Raw genomic sequence first — 21955 nt, 5'->3', positions numbered from 1 at the left:
AGGGCATGTTTAGGGTGGCAAAAAGGCCCTTGTTTCGTTGGAAAAATAAAAACGAGGAAAAAAAATTCCTACAGATACAATAGGGCCTTCGCATGGTAAATGCTCGGGCCCTAATAAGAATGTGTCACTTCACCTTCTCTTTCTCTTTTTTGGTCGATGCTCCTGTGTTCTCCGCTGGGACTTCTTCATGCAACACATTTGATGAGGCTAAATCTTCATTGGATCCTTAGACGTGTTTTTAATATCTCAACCTCAACATGATTATTTCTGCAAAATTCAGCAGTCAAATAGAAAGTGAAACATCCCGGACAATATTGTCGTTAGAGGTATTTACGGTAAATATGTTTTGGTTTTTCAAGACCACACGAAGTATCTATCTGGTTTCATTTCTCTTGGTGCTATGGTCAGTGGTGTTTTCAGCCGACTGATCTCTGCTGCCCACCGTCATCTGCAGGTGGAGAAAGAGGTAAGACTGATATTATAGAAAAATACCTGTTTGTTTTATTTATGTCAGACAGTAACAATTTTCGTTTTTATTCTAACCTTTAAAGGAAGACTCATATAATAAGGTACATAAGGCACATTTCAATCACAAGCTGCCACAAAAGCAAAACCGTCCTTCTGCAACTTCAGATGAGATTCATGGGTGGGAAAAAAAAAAAGTTGAATTCACTTGATAATTGTCCTTTTAAAAGTAGGTTTCACCTCAGGTTCTTTGAATTAAATCGATTTTTTTTCCTCTTAAAAGGATTTTTTCTTTTCTGTTTCTCCGACGTTTTGAGGAAGTGAACAAAAAAAATCACCCCTCTCTCTCGCTTGAACTAAAACAAGCTCTTCTGGAATAATAGTAAAGTAATTAGTATTATAAATAATGAAAATGATATTAATAGAGCCCTAACTCTTTAACTGGTATTTCTGTAACTTAAAGTGTTGTCCACTGTTTCAGCCCCGAAACAACATAAAACTCAATTATATATATATATTTTTTTATACTAACAGGCCAGAAGCCTATAAGCTAGTTAGTTAGTAAGTTAGTTAGTTTTATTTTGGTCCATATGTCAATCAAAACATAAGTTTTGGGAGGGTACCTCGTTGCGGTGGGTGGGGTGGTTGAGGAGAGCCCGGGTGGGGGCCGTGGCCTGGGCGTCTCCGGTCCATTCCGGGTGGGTCGGGCTGTGGGCGTGGGTGTCCCGCTCAGAGGGCCTGGCTCTGCCTGGGTGGGGGGTGGCTGTCTGCGCTGGGGGGGGGGTTAGGGTTCCCAGGTGTCTATGTTATCTGTCATCAGTGTGAATGGAAGGATGTTGTGCCATTTCCCCCTCCACCTGGGGCTCCGGCGGCGCCGGGGGCGCTCCTGGAGGTGCGGTGGGGCCCTGGCCCGGCTCGGTGGGCCGGCCCCCGTTGACCTGGATGGCCGACGGGGGAGCTTGGGCGCCTACCAGGGCCAGTACCACTGGCCCTACCTCCTGGCTTCGGCCTCCACCCCCCTTCCTGCCCCCCCTACACGACTCACACACACATAGGTCCGAGGGGTCGGGGGGTCTTGGGCGTGGGGGTCCCGCGTGTCCCGCGTGCCCCGGTACTCCCCGCCCCACGGTTTCACATCTTAGACACTGCACACTCAACATTTAATAGATAAACTTAACAAGGATACTTAGCGGAGGGGAAGGTCATTGTCAAATATGATACCCTGACCTCCTCCTCCCTGTTTTTATTGCATTAGTCACATTCACTCAACACCAGGGGCGGGAGAGGGGCCCACATCACCTGCGTTCCCTCGTCGGCCTGGGGTGGGCTGGTCGCGGTGCCCTCGTCCTGGCGGGGCTCGCCGTGCAACCTGGGGGGGCTACCTGGAGGTGCTGGACCCCCCCGGGGAGGGGGAAACAGTGAGTGAATGAGTGTCCATGTCTTTGTCGGTGAGTGTGGGTATGAAAAGGTCCTGCAGTGGTTATTAGGGCCCGAGCACCTTCAGTGCGAAGGCCCTATTGTATCTGTAGGAATTTTTATTATTATTAGGGCCCGAGCACCTTCAGTGCGAAGACCCTATTGTATCTGTAGGAATTTTTTTCTTTCTTTTTTTTTTCTTCTGACGAAAGGAGGGCCTTTTTGCCCCCCTAAACGTGCCCAAAAAGTCACCAAATTTTGCATGCAAGTCAGGCCTGGCGAAAAATTTGATATTTAATGGTTTGCATTAATGGGCGTGGCAAAATGACTCAACAGCGCCCCCCGGAAGACTTTGTGCCTCAAGCCCCACGATACGGTTTGACGTACATGCACGAAAATCGGTAAACACCTGTATCATGTCGCAACTTAAAGAAAAGTCTCTTGGAGTCATGCCCGAAACCGAACAGGATGTCGGCCATTTTGAATTAATCGTGTCATTTTGGCGAAATTCATGCCATTCCTTCGGCAGTTAATACGGCCCGAACCGTAATGTGCCCCCAAGTGTGTTATACATCAAAATGTGCGTCTCCATCCTCCGACACCACGCACTACTTTTCTCTTTCAAAAGCGTTACCGTGGCGACGCTAGACGCCAAAAAGCGCGCCCACCCTTCATCTGATTGGTCCATATTTGATAGTTCTCCAAAAGTCACCAAATTTTGCATGCAAGCCAGGCTTGGCGATAAATTTGATATTTCATGGTTTGCATTAATGGGCGTGGCAAAATGGCTCAACAGCGCCCCCTAGAATACTTTTCTCTGCCATAACTTTTGAATGGTTTGACATAAAGAGTCGTGAGTGGTGTCATGGGACTCGGTATTGAGTCCTTGACCATAATTGGTGAAAATTAGCCCCGCCCCTTCTTCTGATTGGTTGTCCCTATTTCCTGCTATAACATTTGAATGTTTTGACATAGAGGGTCGTGGGTGGTGTCATGGGACTCTGTAATGAGTCTTTGAGCTTCTTTGGCCTTAATTAGTCCCGCCCCTTCTTCTGATTGGTTGTCCCTTTTTTCTGCTATAACTTTTGAATGGTTTGACATAGGAAGTCGTGGGTGGTGTCATTTCTGATATGCTTATGGGGGGCGGTGGCCGTGAGTGCGAGGGCCCGTTCATCGCTGCTTGCAGCTTTAATTATAATTATTATTTTTATTATTATGGCCCGAGCACTTACAGTGCGAAGGCCCTATTGTATCTGTAGGAATATTTAGGGCCCGAGCACTTACAGTGCGAAGGCCCTATTGTATCTGTAGGAATTCTTTATTCTTATTAGGGCCCGAGCACTTACAGTGTGAAGGCCCTATTGTATCTGTAGGAATTTTTTCTTTATTCATTCATTATGGGCATGCCAAGTAATGGCATGACCATATTGCAATCGTCCAGAATGGCCCAAAAGGCAATGTTGCTAACAAGCTAAAGTCGCAAAAGTCCCACTGCGCACCAGCGGGTGTACAGCATGACCCCGCTAGGATGTGGAAAAAAAAAATCCCCAAAAACTAAAACACGGCCGGAAAAACGAGGAAAAACATGAAAATGAAGGCGATATATTAGTATCTAGAAAAGGTTTCCCTTTTCTTATTATTATTCTTATTCCGCACTTTTTTTCGTCCGTTAATACGGCCCGAACCGGAACGTGCACCCATGCATGGCATACATCGTTGGATGCGTCTCCATCATGTCTCGATGGGCATTACTTTTTTCCGTAATAGGGGTTACCGTGGCAACGCTAGTTGCCAAAAAGCAAAAAAAAAGGCGAAAATTCCCACGCTTATTGCTCGGCCGAACTTTATCGTGGAGACATCGTTCACACTTTCAAACACTCGGCCTGATTGTCCCTAATGGTACGTACAAGCTCATTATGCCAAGTATTACAGTTTCTGTGATATTGACCTTTCATTTTTTTTTTTTTTTCCGTTTGACTTTGGACGCTTGTTGGTAGGCAACAGGTTATCGTAGAGACATCGTACAAATGTTTCCCGACTTGGCACGCTGTGGACTTCAACATACTAAAATTTCATGAAGCTGGGATTTAAGGAAATTTTATGTCAAAATCCAGGCCACATGGCCCCATTCATTCGGATGGGGTTTTGTACCATGGTGAAAAAAAAACCTATCCTTTAACATAGCCTGAACCGGAACATGCACCCATACATGGCATACATCGTTGGATGCGTCTCCATCGTTCCTCGATGGGCATTACTTTTCTCAGTAAAAAGTGTTACCGTGGCAACGCTAGACGCCAAAAAGCAAAAAAAAAGGCAAAAATTCGGACGCTTATTGCTCGGCCGGACTTTATCGTAGAGACATCGTTGAAACTTTCAAACACTCGGCCCGATTGGCACTAACAGACCCTACAACCTCATTATGCTAATTATTACAGTTTTTGCGATATTGGCCTTTCATTTTCTTTTTTATTTCTGTTTGAATTTGGACGCTTGTTGCTAGGCAACAGGTTATCGTAGAGACATCGTACAAATGTCCCCTGACTCGGCACACTGTGGACTTCAACATACTCAAATTTCATGAAGCTGGGATTTAAGGAAATTTTATGTCAAAATCCAGGCCAAATGGCCCCATTCATTCGGATGGGGTTTTGTACCACGGTGAAAAAAAAAACCTATCCGTTAACATAGCCTGAACCGGAACATGCACCCATGCACGGCATACATCGTTAGATGCGTCTCCATCTTGCCTCGATGGGCATTACTATTCTCAGTCAAAAGCGTTACCGTGGCAATGCTAGATGCCAAAAAGCGCGCCCCATTAATAACTATTGGGAGCACAGGAATGAATGAAATACAAGCGTAAAAACACCTCAAACAGACATAGAACCACCCTAAACACAACCACTGCAGCCCCAAACCAAAGCAGCAAGAGGGGACAAATGGGCGGTAGGGCATGCCCATATCAAAATTTCCAGAAATTTTCTAGTTCTTTCTTTCTTTATTTATTTATGCCATTCCTTCGGCAGTTAATACGGCCCGAACCGTAACGTGCACCCAGGTGTGTTATACATCAAAATGTGCGTCTCCATCCTGCGACAACGCGCATTACTTTTTTCAGTCAAAAGCGTTACTGTGGCGACGCCAGATGCCAAAAAGCGCACCCACCGTTCATCTGATTGGTCCAGACAGAAAGAAATTTGTGCCTCAAGCCCCACAATATGGTTTGACATACATGCACGAAAATCGCTACACATCTGTATCATGTCGCAACTTAAAGAAAAGTCTCTTGGCCCCATGGCCGAAACCGAACAGGAAGTCGGCCATTTTGAACATTTTGAATTAATCGTGTAATTTTGGCACAATTTATGCCATTCCTTAGGCAGTCAATACGGCCCGAACCGTAACGTGCACCCAGGTGTGTTATACATCGAAATATGCGTCTCCATCCTGGCTTCCCAGGCTGCCTCTTCCCATGGTCATGGGGGCCCCGCCCGCGGGTCCCCTTGGCTGCCCCTGGGGGGGGGCCTCGCTGGCCGTGGGTTTCCTCCCGCCCTGTTCTCGCCCTCCGTGGGGTTGCTGGTGGCCTGGGTTTCGGGTTCTTCCTTGTCAGCCTCTGGTCTCTCGGGTGGCGGGGTTATGCCCCCCCTCCTCCACTATAGTTGCAGTTCAGGTAAAGCCTTGTTTTCACTTTGCACACATACAGTTACACAGACATACACACCTCCTCACTCACACTCACCCCACAGGTTTGCGGACAGATAATCGCAGTAGCCTAGTCCTGATTTAGTTTTGGAGACCTGGAATGGTTGCTGTTTGTGTCTCTGCCTGTTCCCGATTCTATTTGTTTTCTCTCTTGCAGATTCCAAAGGCTTGTGTGCCCGTTGTGTGTTCAGACTTGCAGCGGTTGCCGCAAGTCTGATAATGCCCCCCTTCCGACCCCCTCGTCATATATATATGTTTAGAAAGAAAAAAAAAACTGGCTTATAGGCTTCTGGCCTGTTAGTATTAAAAAATAATAATAATAATTGAGTTCTATGTTGTTCTGGGGCTGAAACTCTGGACGACACTTTTGTCTTTAAGTTACAGAAGTACAGGTTAAAGAGTTAGGGCTCTGTTAATATCATTTTCATTATTTAAAATACCTATTACTTTACACTTACTATTCCAGAAGAGCTTGTTTTAGTTCAAAAGAGAGAGAGTGATTATTTTTTTTCTTCACTTCCTCAAAACGTCGGAGAAACAGAAAAGAAAAAAATCCTTTAAGGGGAAAAAAAGAGTCATGCTATACAGATTTATGCTAATCTGCGCCATATTTGTAGTCACATTGGTTTGGTTAACCCTAACGTATAAAAACGTTTTTAAAAATATTTATCAATTGAATATATCTATTATGTAGTGCATGTGAAATAGTAACTACATTTTATAGAGATGATGTATGTTAAGGAATTGTAAATATGTTTATTCATTTAGGATAGTCTATTTAACGTCATGTAACTGACTGATGTATTCACAGTGATTCAATATAGTTTGTAAATGTACCTGTGTACGGTTTATTTTAATATTTACCGTTCAAAAGCACAATATATTTAACGCTTTACATCCTTTTTTTGTATGAAACTTTATTTCAAAACGGTTTACTTCCACGTCCATATCAAGAGTAATCAATGACCACACATCCGCGATCGGGGCACTCGTCACATGATCAGGATCTCCGCTCGTCACTCTATGACGTAGAGGGGACGCCCAGGGAATTCCCTGTGGTTGATGAAATGGCAGAATGGTTAAAACAATGAATTTAAATATCGCCTGTCTCCACTTCCTGGTTCAAAAGCAATTAAAAAGGATATTTTGTGGCTGGACAACGCTCTGGTTAAGGTCTGGTTAGGTTATTGCACCAATTATGATTGGTTAGAAGTAGGAAACGCTTGTGGTTTTTGCTAAAAATAATAATTTCACATCACTAACGCCACCTCCATCATCATGGCGAAAGCAAACAACATGGTTAAATATTCGAATTTACGTTAAATACTAGAAAACACAGTTTAATACTCGCCGTCAAAATACTGTTAAAAATCATAAAAACACCATTAAAACACTGTTAAAACACCGTTAAAAACATGCTTTTACAAACTGACAGTAACTTGCGTGTCAAAAATTCTTATCTTAGCCACTATAATAAAGAATAATATATACATAATAATAATGTAATAATCCGTGTATATATCACGACAACGGAGCCCATTGACTTTGCATAGTACAATATCCGTGGTGCTCACACGGAATTATACCATTTCCGTGTTGGTGCCACGGAAAATAGTGGTGAGAGGTCGTGGGCATTTCATGGATTTTTGTGAGATCAGGTTGAAAAAAGATTGTAAACATCTGTGTGAGCACATTTTTAAAGCATTTGTAAAATATATTTTTTGATGGCACTTTTTTCTTTTTCTTTTTTTCTTTTTAAGACTCCAAAGTACACAACCATCCAGATTTGATCCAACACCTTTGAGAAAGTCAAATCATTAGAAAAGATGTCTACTCTGAACCCTAAACTAACTGACAGCCAGCTGAAAGCCATCTGCTCTCGTTTGGGAAGTGTCAGACCGAAGCTCCTCTACAAGGCCAGCGTCCACAGTTTCACTGCGGCAGATTTCCACCAGCGGTGTGACAACCTGGCTCCCACCGTGTCAGTGGGTTACAATGCCTCAGGTTATGTGTTTGGAGGCTACACGAGACAACCTTTCTGCCAGTCTGGGCAGTTCACTAATGATCAGGAGGCCTTTCTATTCACTTTCAGAGGAACACGACTCTCCACATATCCAGTTTCTAATCCTGAACATGCAGTAAAAATGGTTAAAAATTCTGGTCCTTGTTTTGGAGACGCTTTGGTTCTTGTCAATGGAAACAAACCATTAATGCAAAGCAATCCAGGAGGTCATTATACCTTCAATCCTGTGGAGATGCATGGCAACGACCTGGACCTGACTGAGTGTGAAGTCTACCAGCTGGAGGGTGAGTTCTGAAGCAGCTGTTAGATGTAATAATATATTATATAGTAGCATTTAAACTTTTAATTTTCTATATCGTAACCTACCATTCTGTCCACAAAAACAATTAAGGTCTACATGCCCCTTTTGGTTATTAGTCCAGAGTTCACGCCACCAATTTCTTCCCAAAAACATGTGGAGTACTCATTTGTTTGACTATTGTACACACAACCACTGTGTGATGGTCTTTCCCAGATGCCTCCAAGCCCAAATTATCATTACAAGCATCTGTTGGCATCTCAAAGACAATCATGTGTTTTCTTTCACTTCCTTACAGGAACTATATGTCTTGTTCTGGGAGATGACTGTGGTCAGCTCTTTGGTCCACTAGCCACAGGGCAGGGTGTTACACAGTAAATCTTTCTCCAATATAATCTTCCCAATATTCTTAAAACTCAGCCTGGAGTGTTTTCACTGTTTAAATATTTTTTTCTATTTATAATATTTTAGTATTTTTATTTTTAAATTTTTTAAATTGCTGTATATACTTTTTTCTTTGTTGGGACTTGCTCTGGGACCAGGGAAACATATATATATATATACATATGTATGTATATAGCAGCAAAATATAGCCTTAGACTGGTGGAGAGCATTTAATGGGTTTTTCCACAACACCAGGTATAACTCATTTATGATTTGTTGACTTTTTTTTTTCTTAATCCTTTTTACTTTTGAACAGAAACGTCGGAACTGGAGAAACCATGGAGGACTGTAGTCTGGGAACCTGAGTAAGAAAGATAAAGACACCCTCCTCCCTCCTTTTGCCCATGTTACAAATATCTTTTACTTTTAAAGTTTACAATTTTACATTTTTACAGTTTAAATAGGTGTAAGAGTGTGTAACAGCTGAAATGTTTTAAGGAATAACAGCTGTTTTTTTTTTTTTTTATCTTTATACAGGAAGAGGACGGAGCTGATGGAGAGCATCAAATCCTTCAAACCAACCGTCAGCTCCGTGTCTCAGGCCCGGGTTTTACTCATTGGACCAGTTGGAGCTGGAAAGTCCAGCTTTTTTAACTCCGTCAACTCTGTATTCAGAGGCCACGTCACCAACCGGGCCATATCTGGCTCTTCTACCACCAGCCTGACAACACAGGTATGAGTTGTCAGGCCAACATAAAAATATCATCCAATTATCACTGTGAATTTTTTTCTCCTCCTCCATTTTGTGCCCAACAGTTTCGTAGCTACTCTGTGAAGGCCGGACGAGAAAGAAAACCCCTGCCAGTCATCTTGTGTGACACCATGGGACTGGAGGAGAGCAAAGGGGCGGGGCTTGACATAGATGACGTCAGTAATATCCTCAAAGGTCATCTGCCTGATTATTACCAGGTACTTGATTCCATTCTGGTGGATTTTGGCTGGAACACAGACGTGGCTGTGCTTAACTGAAATTGTTGCTCTCTTTCTCCTCAAACACGGACTCAGTTCAACCCGTCTGCTCCTCTGCATTCGGAGGCTCATGGCTATCGCAAGTCTCCAGATCTCAAAGAGGAGATTCACTGTGTGGTTTACATCATCGATGCCTGCAAGATCTCCATCATGACCCCACAGCTGGAGGAGAAACTGGACGCCATCCGCAAGAAGGTCAACTTGATGGGTCAGTAGAATTGGCTCCTGCCTCATATATTATTATTATTAGGGCCCGAGCACCTTCAGTGCGAAGGCCCTATTGTATCTGTAGGAATTATTTGTATTTTTTTTATTATTATTCTTATTATTTTTCTGACGAAAGGAGGGCCTTTTTGCCCCCCTAAACGTGCCCAAAAAGTCACCAAATTTTGCACCCAAGCCAGGCCTGGCGAAAAATTTGATATTTAATGGTTTGCATTAATGGGCGTGGCAAAATGGCTCAACAGCGCCCCCTTGAAAACTTTGTGCCTCAAGCCCCACGATACGGTTTGACGTACATGCACGAAAATCGGTACACGCCTGTATCATGACGTAACTTAAAGAAAAGTCTCTTGGCGTCATGCCCGAAACCGAACAGGATGTCGGCCATTTTGAATTAGTCGTGTCATTTTGGCGAAATTTATGGCATTCCTTCGGCAGTTAATACGGCCCGAACCGTAACGAGCACCCAGGTGTGTTATACATAAAAATGTGCGTCTCCATCCTCCGACACCACGCATTACTTTTCTCTCTCAAAAGCGTTACCGTGGCGACGCTAGACGCCAAAAAGCGCGCCCACCCTTCATCTGATTGGTTCAGACAGAAAAAACTTTGCGCCTCAAGCCCCATAATACGGTTTGACGTACATGAACGAAAGTCGGTACACACCTGTATCATGTTGCAACTTACAGAAAAGTCTCTTGGCACCATGGTCGAAACCGAACAGGAAGTCGGCCATTTTGAACATTCTGAATGAATCACGTAATTTTGGAGCAATATATGCCATTCCTTCGAGAATTAATACGGCCCGAACCGTATCATGAACCCAGATGTGTTATACATCAAAATGTGCGTCTCTATCCTGCGACTACGCGCATTACTTTTCTCTTTCAAAAGTGTTACCGTGGCGACGCTAGACGCCAACAAGCGTGCCCCCCCTTCATCTGATTGGTCCATATTTGATAGTTCCCCAAAAGGCACCAAATTTGGCATGCAAGCAGGGCCTGGCGATAAATTTGATATTTCATGGTTTGCATTAATGGGCGTGGCAAAATGGCTGAACAGCGCCCCCCGGAAAACTTTGTGCCTCAAGCCCCACAATACGGTTTGACGTACATGCACGAAAATCGCTACACACCTGTAGCATGGCACAACTTAAAGAAAAGTCTCTTGGAGCCATGGCCGAAACCGAACAGGAAGTCGGCCATTTTGAATTAATTGTGTAATTTTGGCTAAATTTATGCCATTCCTTCGGCAATTAATACGGCCCGAACCGTAACGTGCACCCAGGTGTGTTATACATCAAAATGTGCGTCTCCATCCTGCGACACCACGCATTACTTTTATCTTTCAAAAGTGTTACCATGGCGACGCTAGACGCCAAAAGGCGCGCCCCCCCCTTCATCTGATTGGTCCATATTTGATAGTCACCAAATTTTGCATGCAAGCCAGACTTGGCGATACATTTGATATTTCATGGTTTGCATTAATGGGCGTGGCCTAACGGCTCAACAGCGCCCCCTAGAATACTTTTCTCTGCCATAACTTTTGAATGGTTTGACATAGGAAGTCGTGGGTGGTGTCATGGGACTCTGTAATGAGTTCTTAAGCTTCGTTGGCCTTAATTAGCCCCGCCCCTTCTTCTGATTGGTTGTCCCGATTTTCTGCTATAACTTTGGAATGGTTTGACATAGAGAGTCCTGGGTGGTGTCATCAGATTCTTTATGGAGTCCTTGACCTTCATTGGCCAGAATTAGCCCCGCCCCTTCTTCTTATTGGTTGTCCCGATTTTCAACTATAACTTTGGAATGGTTTGACATAGAGAGTCCTGGGTGGTGTCATCAGATTATTTATGGAGTCCTTGACCTTCATTGGCATGAATTAGCCCCGCCCCTTCTTCTGATTGGTTGTCCTTTTTTCTGCTATAACTTTTGAATGGTTTGACATAGGAAGTCGTGGGTGGTGTCATTTCTGATATGCTTATGGGGGGCGGTGGCCGTGAGTGCGAGGGCCCGTTCATCGCTGCTTGCAGCTTTAATTATTATTATTATTATTATTATTATTATTATCATTATTATCATACACCAATTTCTGTCAGGGAGCAGTTGGAGTAGGACCCAGATGCAGGACACCAGAAGGCAGGAGTTCCAAAAAATTTGATTTATTTAACTAAAACTAAACCCAAACGCTGCAGACCAGGATACAAAAACCAGAGCTTCAACAAGAATCAAAAGTTCAAAAACCTGACATGGCACATGGAGGAACTAAACAGTACGGACCCGCAGGGAGCAAGGGAAAGACAAGACCAGATATACACAAGGGTTAACGAGACACAGGTGCAGACGATCAGGGCAGATGGGGCAGGAAAGTCAAACAAGAACTCAAACACAAAGATAGGGGCTTCAAAATAAAACAGGAACTGTCAAAAATGGTAAAAATGGTAAATGGCTTACACTTATATAGCGCTTTCCAGCTGTACTCCTACAGCCCCAAAGCGCTTTACACTGCAAACATTCACCCACACACGCACACATTCACACACCGGTTGTCGGCGGAGCTGCCATACACAACGGCGCTGGCCTGACAACCGGGAGCAACCAGGGGATTCAGTGTCTTGCCCAAGGACACTTTGGTGGACACAGGCGGAACTAGGGTTCGAACCACTGACCTTCAGGTTCATGGGTAAACGCTCTACCAACTGAGCCACCTTCCCCAAACACTGACAATTTCCCATTTTTTATTGTTGGGCCACAGCCCAGCTTAAGTGTTGTTTATTTTATTGTTTGTCTACTGTTGCATCCAGTTTGCTGGATCTTGTTCTTCCACAACAATAAAACAAAGCCCTCTCTCATTTCCCAGTCGAATGACCAGAGCGCACATGTGAAGTTCCTCCATCTCCACCCCTGATTTCCCCTCATTCGAACACATTGCTTTCAAACTGTCTGGCCCCACCCCTCTAGTCACCGCCGTCATTTATCGCCCTCCCAAGCCAAACCCCTACTTTCTTTCTGATTTCTCCGATCTCCTTACCACGCTATTTGCCATCTCACCTTCCGTTCTCCTCCTGGGTGATTTTAATTTCCATATTGACAACCCAGACTGCAAACCTGCCACTAAGTTCCTGAACCTGCTACACTGCCTCAACTTCCCAACCCACACCCGCGGTCACATCCTGGATCTTGTCTGCTCCTCCGGCCTCACAATACATCAGCTCTCCAGCCTCAACCTCAACATCTCAGACCATCTGGCAAAGTCACCAACGACTTCCTCCTATCCTCAGACTCTGGCCACCTCAGCATTCTCCTTTTCCTGGACCTCACAGCAGCCTTTGACACCATCAGCCACACCATCCTTCTTTCCCGCCTGGAATCTCCCTCAATATCACCGGAACCGCCCTCTCCTGGATAAGGTCATACCTCACAAACAGACAACAATTCATTAGTATCAACAACTGCTCTTCCACTGCCCCTTTGTCACAAGGCGTCACCCAGGGTTCAGTGCTTGGTCCTCTACTCTTCCTCCTCTAGATGCTCCGTCTCGGTAACATCATCCAACGCCATGGTCTCCACTTCCACTGCTATGCCGACGACGTCCAGCTCTACATTCCCACCAAATCCATCACTTAGTCATCATCGGTCCCAAATCCCTCAACAACACCGCCCACACCTTCAGTCTCACCATTGACAACTTCACTCCGCAACCTCAGAGTCATCTTTGACAACAACCTCTCCTTCGAACAACACGTCAACCACATCAGGAAAACTGCCTTCCACCACCTGAAAAACATTGCACGCCTCCACCCATAACTCTCCTTCCCCACCGCTGAAACTCTCATCCATGCCTTCATCACATCCAGACTCGACTACTGCAACAGCATTCTCTACGGCTCATCCTCCAAGGTCCTCAATAAACTTCAACACATACAAAACTCTGCCGCTCGCTTGCTCACTCACACCCCTCCCGTGACCACATAACCCCAGTCCTCCAGAGACTCCACTGGCTCCCTATCCCTCAACGCATCCATTTCAAAGTCCTCCTCCTCACCCACAAAGCCTTCTACAACCAGGCCCCCTGCTACCTTACCGACCTGCTCCACCGCCACACTCCCTCCCATAGTCTCCAATCCTTCGATGCCAACCACCTGTCTCCACCACTCAGAACCAAGCACCGGACCTGGGGCCTCATGTTCGAAACGTGTGTGGATTTCAACGTGAATCCTTGCGTGGAATTTTTGCGTATGCAAAAAAAAATTCAGATGTTCAAAACTGTGCGTACGCCCAAATCCACACAGGTTCCTTTGAACATCACAATCAGCGTGGATTTCAGCGCACATGCGGGAGCACCCCACTCTGCCCTTTCTCCTCCCTCAAATACATGCATTTGAATATGATAATGAAGATAATTATCCATTAAAAAACGCTCATCTTAACAAGGAAATTGCAAAAACAAGTAAAACAAATTTAAAAAAAACATCGACTGTGAGCTGGAGACACTCCTGTCAAAAGTTGAGGCCTGGAAAAAATAATTTATTTGGGGGCATTTCTTCTGATTTAAGCTGCATTGCATTATGGGTATTGTTGTTCTTTGCTTTGGGTTGCGTTCCGTGAGGAGTTGTGGTTTTATTATGAAAGTAAGGATTTGTGAATGTTTATGGGCAGCGTTCATTATTACAATCTCCTTTTCTTGTTTGTATTTTAAGAACCGACACCAGAACTTAAGTTGGTGGATGAAAAACGGTCCCTCGTTACGCTTTATTGTCACGCGTATTATATACTAACGGATTAAGCTCAATGTACACGTTTATTGAGTCCTAAACATTGTGGATGTCCGCGATCACCTCTCTCATAAGTATAACAATATAAACAATATAAACTTATATTTAAAACATGAAGCATCACGATCTCATTCCTCTGCTGCAGAAAGACAACTTGTGCCAACGGGATTATCGAGGTGCAAACGTGAGAAAGAGAAAAGTTGCTGTAACTCGGCGTGTTGCATCGGCTGGAGGAGAGACCGGTCTGTGTCCCAGTCCATCACCGGAGAAAACAATTTCTGGAGTCCTGCAGCATCTGCAACTGACTCGATATCGGACTCTGAATATTGCCTAAACATTCAATAAAAACTTCATTCATTCAACTTCATTCATTCATTTCTGAGTCACATCAGTTCGTACCAACCAACCTTTATTTTAAAAGACACCTTTACAAAACTGGTTTTTCGCTGCAAAATGTATGTTTAATGTTTTTCTGTCCAGACACAGTTATGGGATGTTTAGGATCTGGCTTTTATCTCGAGCAGTTGTCCCATATGGTCGTCATGGTGACAGAGATGTCCGACCTGTCAGCAGCTCCAGCTGAAAGCATCATGTTGGTCTGAACCGGAGCAGCTGGTCCAGTTCAGGGCAGAGATCCAGGAGGATCTTCTTGGTACCTAAAACAGCTGATGGTCCAGTCTTAGTCCTGGACCAGCAGGTCGGTGTGATCTGATGCATCAGCAGGTTCCTCTAACGGAGCCAAAGCTGCCATTGGGATTTGCGGATTCCATCGTTTAGCTCCTGCCTTTAGTTGTATGTTCAGATCATGTGGTTGATTGTGAGATTGTTGCAGCTCCACTCTTGTGTAATTTATCTGGTGATGTCGGGACTGTCGTGTCCTTCATGTATGGTCGTGGACTTATTGCTGACTTCACGTTTCCTCATATTCTGGACTTCACTGCATCACCAACGAGTGTCGCCAACGGACAAAACCTCAAAAAAGTGCGTACGCCAGACTGGATGTGTGAGTGAAAGACCGCAACTTTCTACGTTCAAATCAATTTTCGAATATCGTTAGTTTCACACTGGTGCGTCTCTGTGGGAAACATCATAAGAACTTGGTTTTTATTCTCTCATTCTCTCCTACTCACCCCTGCACACACACACACACACACTCTTATCTTGGCCAGAAAGCCTTGATAAGTCATCTTCTTTATTAATGATTAATAACCATCGTAAGACAATTATTAATAACTCTCTAATAACCGAACCCTTCGTGGCACAACAGAAGGCTATTAAAATAACTTAATTAAAAATATTAAATATTCAATCCAAATGTTTTTGCTTCAAGGGATTCCTCAGCTGGCGTTGCTCTCTAAAGTAGACGAAGCCTGCCCTTTGGTGAAGGAGGATTTAAGAAAAGTCTACAAAAGTGGCTACATCAAAGACATGGTGAGGATGACTGGAGCTTCTCAAGTAAAATACTTGCAGTTTCAGCTCTGTTAACCCTTATTTAAATCTTATTGCATTGTGATCCAGATGCAGGAGGTCAGTTCTCGGCTCGGCATGCCGATGTCCTGCATTTTACCAGTGAAGAACTACAGCGAGGAGTTGGAGCTGGACATGAACTGCGACATCCTGCTGCTCAGCGCCATCACACAGATGCTTCGATTTGTTGATGACTACTTTGATGACCAGCTCAGTGACCGACTGAGCTGTGTTCAAACTAAAGATTAGGGCATCCACGATAGTCCACTTCTCAGTATATTATCCCAAGATTACATCGTTTGGCCTTAAGATTATTTTACTTATTATAATTTCTCTTTTTCCTACTATTTTTAAACTCTAAACTTATTAAGACATATTAGCGGTTTAGCGTATTGCTGACCATGCTCCACCCTGTTCACCTGATCCAGCACTGTCACCTTGTTTTTCTCCATGGAATTAAGACAAGGCTCAAGCTCTGTTTCCAGACTAAAGGCAAACTCCCTGTTACATTGATCTCTAATGAAACTTTGCACAAAATAAGGGATGTGTGGAATAAAGGGCTCACTCCAGCCCTGAAACTGCCAACATCGGGGGCCGTTTGGCTCACTTGGTAGAGCAAGCTTCCCTGGTAGTGGGGTGACCTCTGGTCTTTTTCTTCCATGTCTTCTCTCTTGCTCTCTCCCAAAATCTCCTAACTACTCTCATGGAAGGCTACTAGAGCTACAAAATCTCCATCCATCATACACCTGTGTAACAATGGTTGATTTGATAGGTTAATTATTCCCCCCAAATTATCGTTGCTTAACCTAATGTACAACAGTTCTCCTCAGGCGGAACTTTAGTTTTTGATTTTGTGTTTCTGTACAATCTATTTGGGGGTCGGCAAGACCCCTATAAAAGGCTCTTTCCCGCCTAAACTTTCCTTCTTTTTACGGTGATGTCTTCGGGTAAAGGTGAGCTTTTACTTTGTACTTTTAATTGGGTATTTGCCTTGTATATTTCTTGTGTTTATGTTCATACTACATTATTGTAACTCCTTTTTTCTGTGATGTCTTCAGGGAAAGGGAACGGAAATAAAAATGGATAATTCAACGGCTTGAGTGCAGTCATCTATAATGCACAACGCAGAAGCTAACCACACCTGTTTATTACTATTCAGGGTCAGAACTCTTTAGGGGTAAAATACAAGGCTACACCCAGGACAGGTCATTAGTGCATCAAATTAGCACACTGACTCCTAGAAGCAATTTAGAGCCAACAGTTGTTCTGTTGTCCAATATAAGTAGATGTCACACCGTGGTGAGGTTGTCTTGTCTTGGGTCTTTTTTTGTCTTGTCATTTTCTGTTTTATTTTCAAAGAAGTAACTCTCCTCTCGTTTCAGGTCACTTGCCCTTCCTCATGTGTCACCGCTCTGATTGTCTTCCCTGATTCCCGATTGTGTTCACCTGCTCCTCATTACCCTCATGTGTTCAAATAGTCTGCGTCTCCCCTTGGCTTGTGCCAGTGTGTTCGTCTTTGTTCATGTGCGTTCACCCCAGCCGTCTTCACAGATTTGGATCACAGTCATTGCCACAGTTCTTATCAGTTTCCTCCAAGTGAGAGATTTTTGGTTGTAAGTTTTATATCTTAGTTGAATTTTCTAATTAATGTTTGCATAGCCTTTTGTTTCCTCCATGTGGAGTGATTTAGATTTTTGGTATTGATTAACCCTGCTTCTTCGCGAAGCACGTTATAGATAATATTTCATAGCCTGCCTTTTTCTCTGCCTTGGAATTAAACTGGAATTACTATTAAAGACTCTGATACCCTGTGTAGCAGCAATCTTTCTTCTTCTGTGGTCAACTCTTTTTCATCCAATTGTTTTGGCCACTCACTTTCGGGCTTCATCAAGAAAGCTGGTCCATGTATCCAGACTTTGCTCTGCATGAACTTCTCCACTTTGACTCCTTGAGAGCCCTGGATTCAGTGCTGAGTTGACATAATGCCACTTTGTCGGATGAGAACGATCCCTGATTGTGGTAACTCTGTTCACAACAAATGTTTTGAAGCGAGCGCTTTCATTTGCCAGATATCTGAGCACCGTAGTGCTATCAGTCCAGAAGACGGATTCCTGTAACGGGATCTTAAGTTCCTGTTTGAGCATTCTGTCCATCTTTACAGCATTGGCTGCTGCTGTCAGTTCCAATCTTGGTATTGTAAAATTTTTCAGAGGTGTTACTCTTGATTTTCCTATAAGGAGGGAACAGTGTTTTTTGTTCTCACAGCTGGTAAGCAATAGGTAGGAGGCAGTAGCATATCCATCCTCGCTCGCATCAGCAAAATGATGCAGCTGTGCTGATTGTGTGGATCCAAACTCTTCTGCTTTGATGCATCTGGGTATGCTGAACTCTGCCAAACTCTCTAAGTCTGCCAACCATTCTTGCCACTTTTTTGCACGAAGACAGAACTTACAGTGGACAAGATGCCACGTCTGGTAACAGGTTTGCTTTGCATATTTATTTGAAATCTGAACCTGTCAGGCTCTGTGCACCATTGCACACTAAGTGCATGTTCCATTAAAGGTGTGTTTTGACTCAAGTCTGCAACTGCATCCAAAATTCCATACTTGCACCCTAATGAGTATGCAAAATGAGTATGTGAGATTTTTTAGTGCGTCCGAAACATTAGTACGTACTCAATAGTATGCTCTATCCATACTCATTCCGGAGAAATTTATTAGTGTGGATTGATGGACACTAGCCGAGCATAAACTTCCCACAATGCAATGCAGTGGCGTTTGGTTGCTAAGTGATACGTATATGTCATAAGTATAATAAGTATAATATTATTATATAATATTAATATTATAATATTCGTATATAATAATATTATATAATGTAATCTTGTTTCGGCCAGAATAAATGGGAAAGAGCTGAGCGGAGCTGCTACTGCTGCTGTGACAGGTTACCATGGTAACAACTCCCCCCCCTCCCTACGGCAGGAAGTGACGTCTGCGCTCTTAATAGTACGTCCGAATTAATGCACACTACTGATATTTACTCAATAGTGTGCCGAACTTAAGTATACTTTTTAGTATATACTTTTTAGTATGGCAGGTCTTTCACTTCAGGTGCCTTTTCATTGTCTGGAATAGACAACAAGACTGTTTTGTTATTAATCACCCACTTAGTGAGATGGAAACCTCCTCTAGCACATAAGGCTGTTAGCTCTTGCACAAGGCTGACTGCTTGGTCACTTGTTTCCACTGCCTTTAGGCAATCATCGACATAAAAATGTCTTAAAGGGGACCTATTATGGCATTTAATACCTATTATAAACAGGCCTTGAATGTCTTAAAAACAAGCTTTTGATTGTTTTTGCTAAATAAATTAGAAATTCAGCCTCTGAGCCATGTCTTTATCATCCCAGTCTCTAACCTCATTCTCTATGTGGGATTCTAAGTGGGCGGGGCTAAGATAATGAGGCTCTGTGCTGATTGGCTGCCTGAATGACGCGATACACCGCTACGAAAAAATGGCGGAAGCTCCGGCCGGCAGAATTGTTGTTGTTGTTCCGGCCAGAGTTAGTTGTGGGTAGCAATGGGAATCGAGAACCGGGTCTTGTTGAGAACCGGTTCCCAGTGTTTCAATTCCTTGGAATCGTTTCGCTTTTTCGCAAACGATTCCCTTATCGATTCCAGTGGGCGCGAATGACGTCACCAAGCACGTTGCGCAATGTGCGCATCCGTGCCCAGCAGAAAAACACGGGGACAAAGCGGCATAAATGCTCGAAAGTTTGGTTACATTTTACCAAAAAGGATGACAACAGGGCGACAATTCTTGCAATGTGGACATTTCAACAAAGGGGGGAAACTGTTAGGACTCGGCCGGCTGATGCGCTGGGAGCGCGGAGTCAGCCGGCGTGTGGTAAGGCTGATTTATGGTTCCGCGTTACACCAACGCAGACCTACGGCGTAGGGTTCGCGGCTACACGCACCGTACGGCGCGCGTCGCCGCGTACCCTACGCCGTAGGCTCTGCGTCGATTTAACGCGGAACCATAAATCATGCTTTAGAAGATTCTCATCTATGGAGAATGTTTGCTTGCTGGTACCACAGCAAGCACACATTCTTCTTCTCCAGCCCCAGTGTTACCACATGACTCCTGACCCAACGACACATAGGCACTTGAAACTATGTCGTTCTCAGTATTGTTTTCTTCCATCTTTTCTGAAGCACTATCGTCTTCCGTCTTTACATGGAGTATGTCTGGATGCAATCGAGAACAAATCTGACACTTGAGTCTCTTCTTGCAATTCTTACTAAGGTGCCCAAAGGTAAGACATCCAAAACTAGGGCTGGGACTCGATTAAAAAAATCAATCGAATTAATTACAGGCTTTGTAATTAATTAATCGCAATTTGATCGCATATCAATTTTAGACCTGAGAACAATAAGATTTCCTTTTTTTGTTTGTTTCAAATTGATTTTTGTATATGAGTGAATGGTTGACTAGTGAAAACATATGTTAAATTTATGAAACAGTTTATTTTTATCAAGGTGATGCTTCACCAAGAACAAATCAGTGCAATTTGCTATAAAGTGCAGTAAATTAAATATATGCAGTATGCACATTGAATGAGACAGGTAGCCTATAGTCAAGGACCTTCTGTAAACAACACTTAAATATAACAAAATACTTTCAACTGTTTCAAGTACATTCCAGAACATGGAAACACATTAGAAAACAGCACGCTTCCATCCATCCGTTTTTTAAAGGGAACCCTGCATATTAAGACATGTAGGTCTTAAAAGATAAATGTTGGTATCAATTATAACAATGTGATACAAAAAACCTTGTTGATGTCTTCGTTTTTATAAAATTTGAAAATATAATTTAACATGTAGGTCGCCATTGTTTTTTACATTCTGGGTAGTACGTCACACGGTGGCACCTGCTAACCCCCGTCCACTGTTCTGACACCCAGAAACAGATGAAAACACAGCTAAACAGATGACGGCGCACCAGAAACACAGATGAAAACACAGCTGAACATTAAGGTGACGGCGCACCTACAAAAAAGTAAAATAAAATTAAAAAAAAGTGCAGCCCCATACAGCATGAACTATAAAAACACCATAAAACTCAGATAGACTAACAGACCACACGTTTCAACTAGCAGATAACCGATGCTACAATAAAAACCCCAGCCAGATCTGGCGTCATTAAATTAAATAAAGATGTTCTTGCCTATTTGAAGCGAAGTCTGCGCCTCCCGTTTCGTCAAAGTCCCGGGCCAGTCCCCTCAGCCTCTGGTCTGTCATCACCCAGCACCGAGGCCGGTTTTAGGGGGGAGAGGGGTGGGCTATGCCCACTCAAACGTGCATATTCCCCACCGGCGTCTCCATCCCGCGGCGGCAGCGAGAGCGGAGAGCGGAGAGCGGGTGGCGGAGCGCTGCGGGCTGTAGAGCCCCGGCTACGCAGGCTACGGCGTAGCCTACGCCGTCTACGGCGTAGCCTACGCCGTCTACGCCGTAGGCTACGCCGTCTACGCAGGAGCCTAATGCACTGGTAAGATGCGCACAACATTGATCATTTTTGCAGATCTCCCGTGCATCACAGAACTTTGATCCAGTTTGCCTGAACCGAGACGTCTTATGGGCTCCCTCGTCAGCCTCCACGGCCGGGAGAGAGCTGCTCAACTATGTTTTAGATACCTGTCCCAGTTAAACTAATGGGGCTTATCTTCCCAGAGCCACCGTCGTACGTCATCGCCCCCAGAATACATTGCGCAGGTAAAACATGGCGCCTCCCGCAGGTCAAAATATGTAATAAACATTGTAGATTTTTAAAGCAATTAGATTATTTTATGTGTTTCTAACAACATATTTTAGTATAAGAGAACAATTGTGGCTAATTAGGGACTACATGTCTTAATATGCAGGGTTCCCTTTAAAACAAAATTTCCCATCCACGGGACCAACAAGACCCTTTTCGTCTGCGACTTCATTCATCTTTTACGTGTGTGGTAACAACTTAGCTTGTGTTATGACAACGGCCGCACTTCACTGTAACACTAATGCACGTTGGTTGCAGAACCTTGAGAGAGAGTTGTGAAACGCTTTGATCTCGCCGCAGAGCTTACAATGGGAGTCGACGTAAGTGTCAAAACTCTCTTGGTGCGTTTGAAATGCCA

At 43.9% G+C, this 21955-nt stretch overlaps 1 protein-coding gene across 1 annotated transcript; it reads left to right on the top strand.

Moving 5' to 3' along the window:
• The first annotated feature begins 396 nt into the window (after positions 1-396).
• Positions 397-16825, top strand: LOC133457892 (interferon-induced protein 44-like). The gene is made up of 8 exons (XM_061737269.1): positions 397-466; positions 7347-7893; positions 8608-8656; positions 8829-9024; positions 9108-9260; positions 9357-9528; positions 15644-15744; positions 15832-16825. Exons 2-8 carry the CDS (start codon positions 7413-7415, stop codon positions 16027-16029), a joined length of 1350 nt encoding a protein of 449 aa, XP_061593253.1. The 5' UTR covers positions 397-466; positions 7347-7412; the 3' UTR covers positions 16030-16825.
• The last annotated feature ends 5130 nt before the right edge of the window (positions 16826-21955 follow it).

Source organism: Cololabis saira, chromosome 13, assembly GCF_033807715.1.
Source record: "Cololabis saira isolate AMF1-May2022 chromosome 13, fColSai1.1, whole genome shotgun sequence".
In the NCBI taxonomy this organism is placed as follows: Eukaryota; Metazoa; Chordata; class Actinopteri; order Beloniformes; family Belonidae; genus Cololabis; species Cololabis saira.
Note: the sequence above shows the minus strand (reverse complement) of the source record. Positions and strands in the feature narration are given on the sequence as shown.

Coding starts and splice junctions, on each gene's coding strand:
- LOC133457892 (XM_061737269.1), top strand. CDS start 7,413: ATGTCTACTCTGAACCCTAAACTAACTGACAGCCAGCTGAAAGCCATC. Junction 7,894..8,607: donor TGAAGTCTACCAGCTGGAGG/GTGAGTTCTGAA, acceptor ACTTTTGAACAG/AAACGTCGGAACTGGAGAAA. Junction 15,745..15,831: donor GTGGCTACATCAAAGACATG/GTGAGGATGACT, acceptor ATTGTGATCCAG/ATGCAGGAGGTCAGTTCTCG.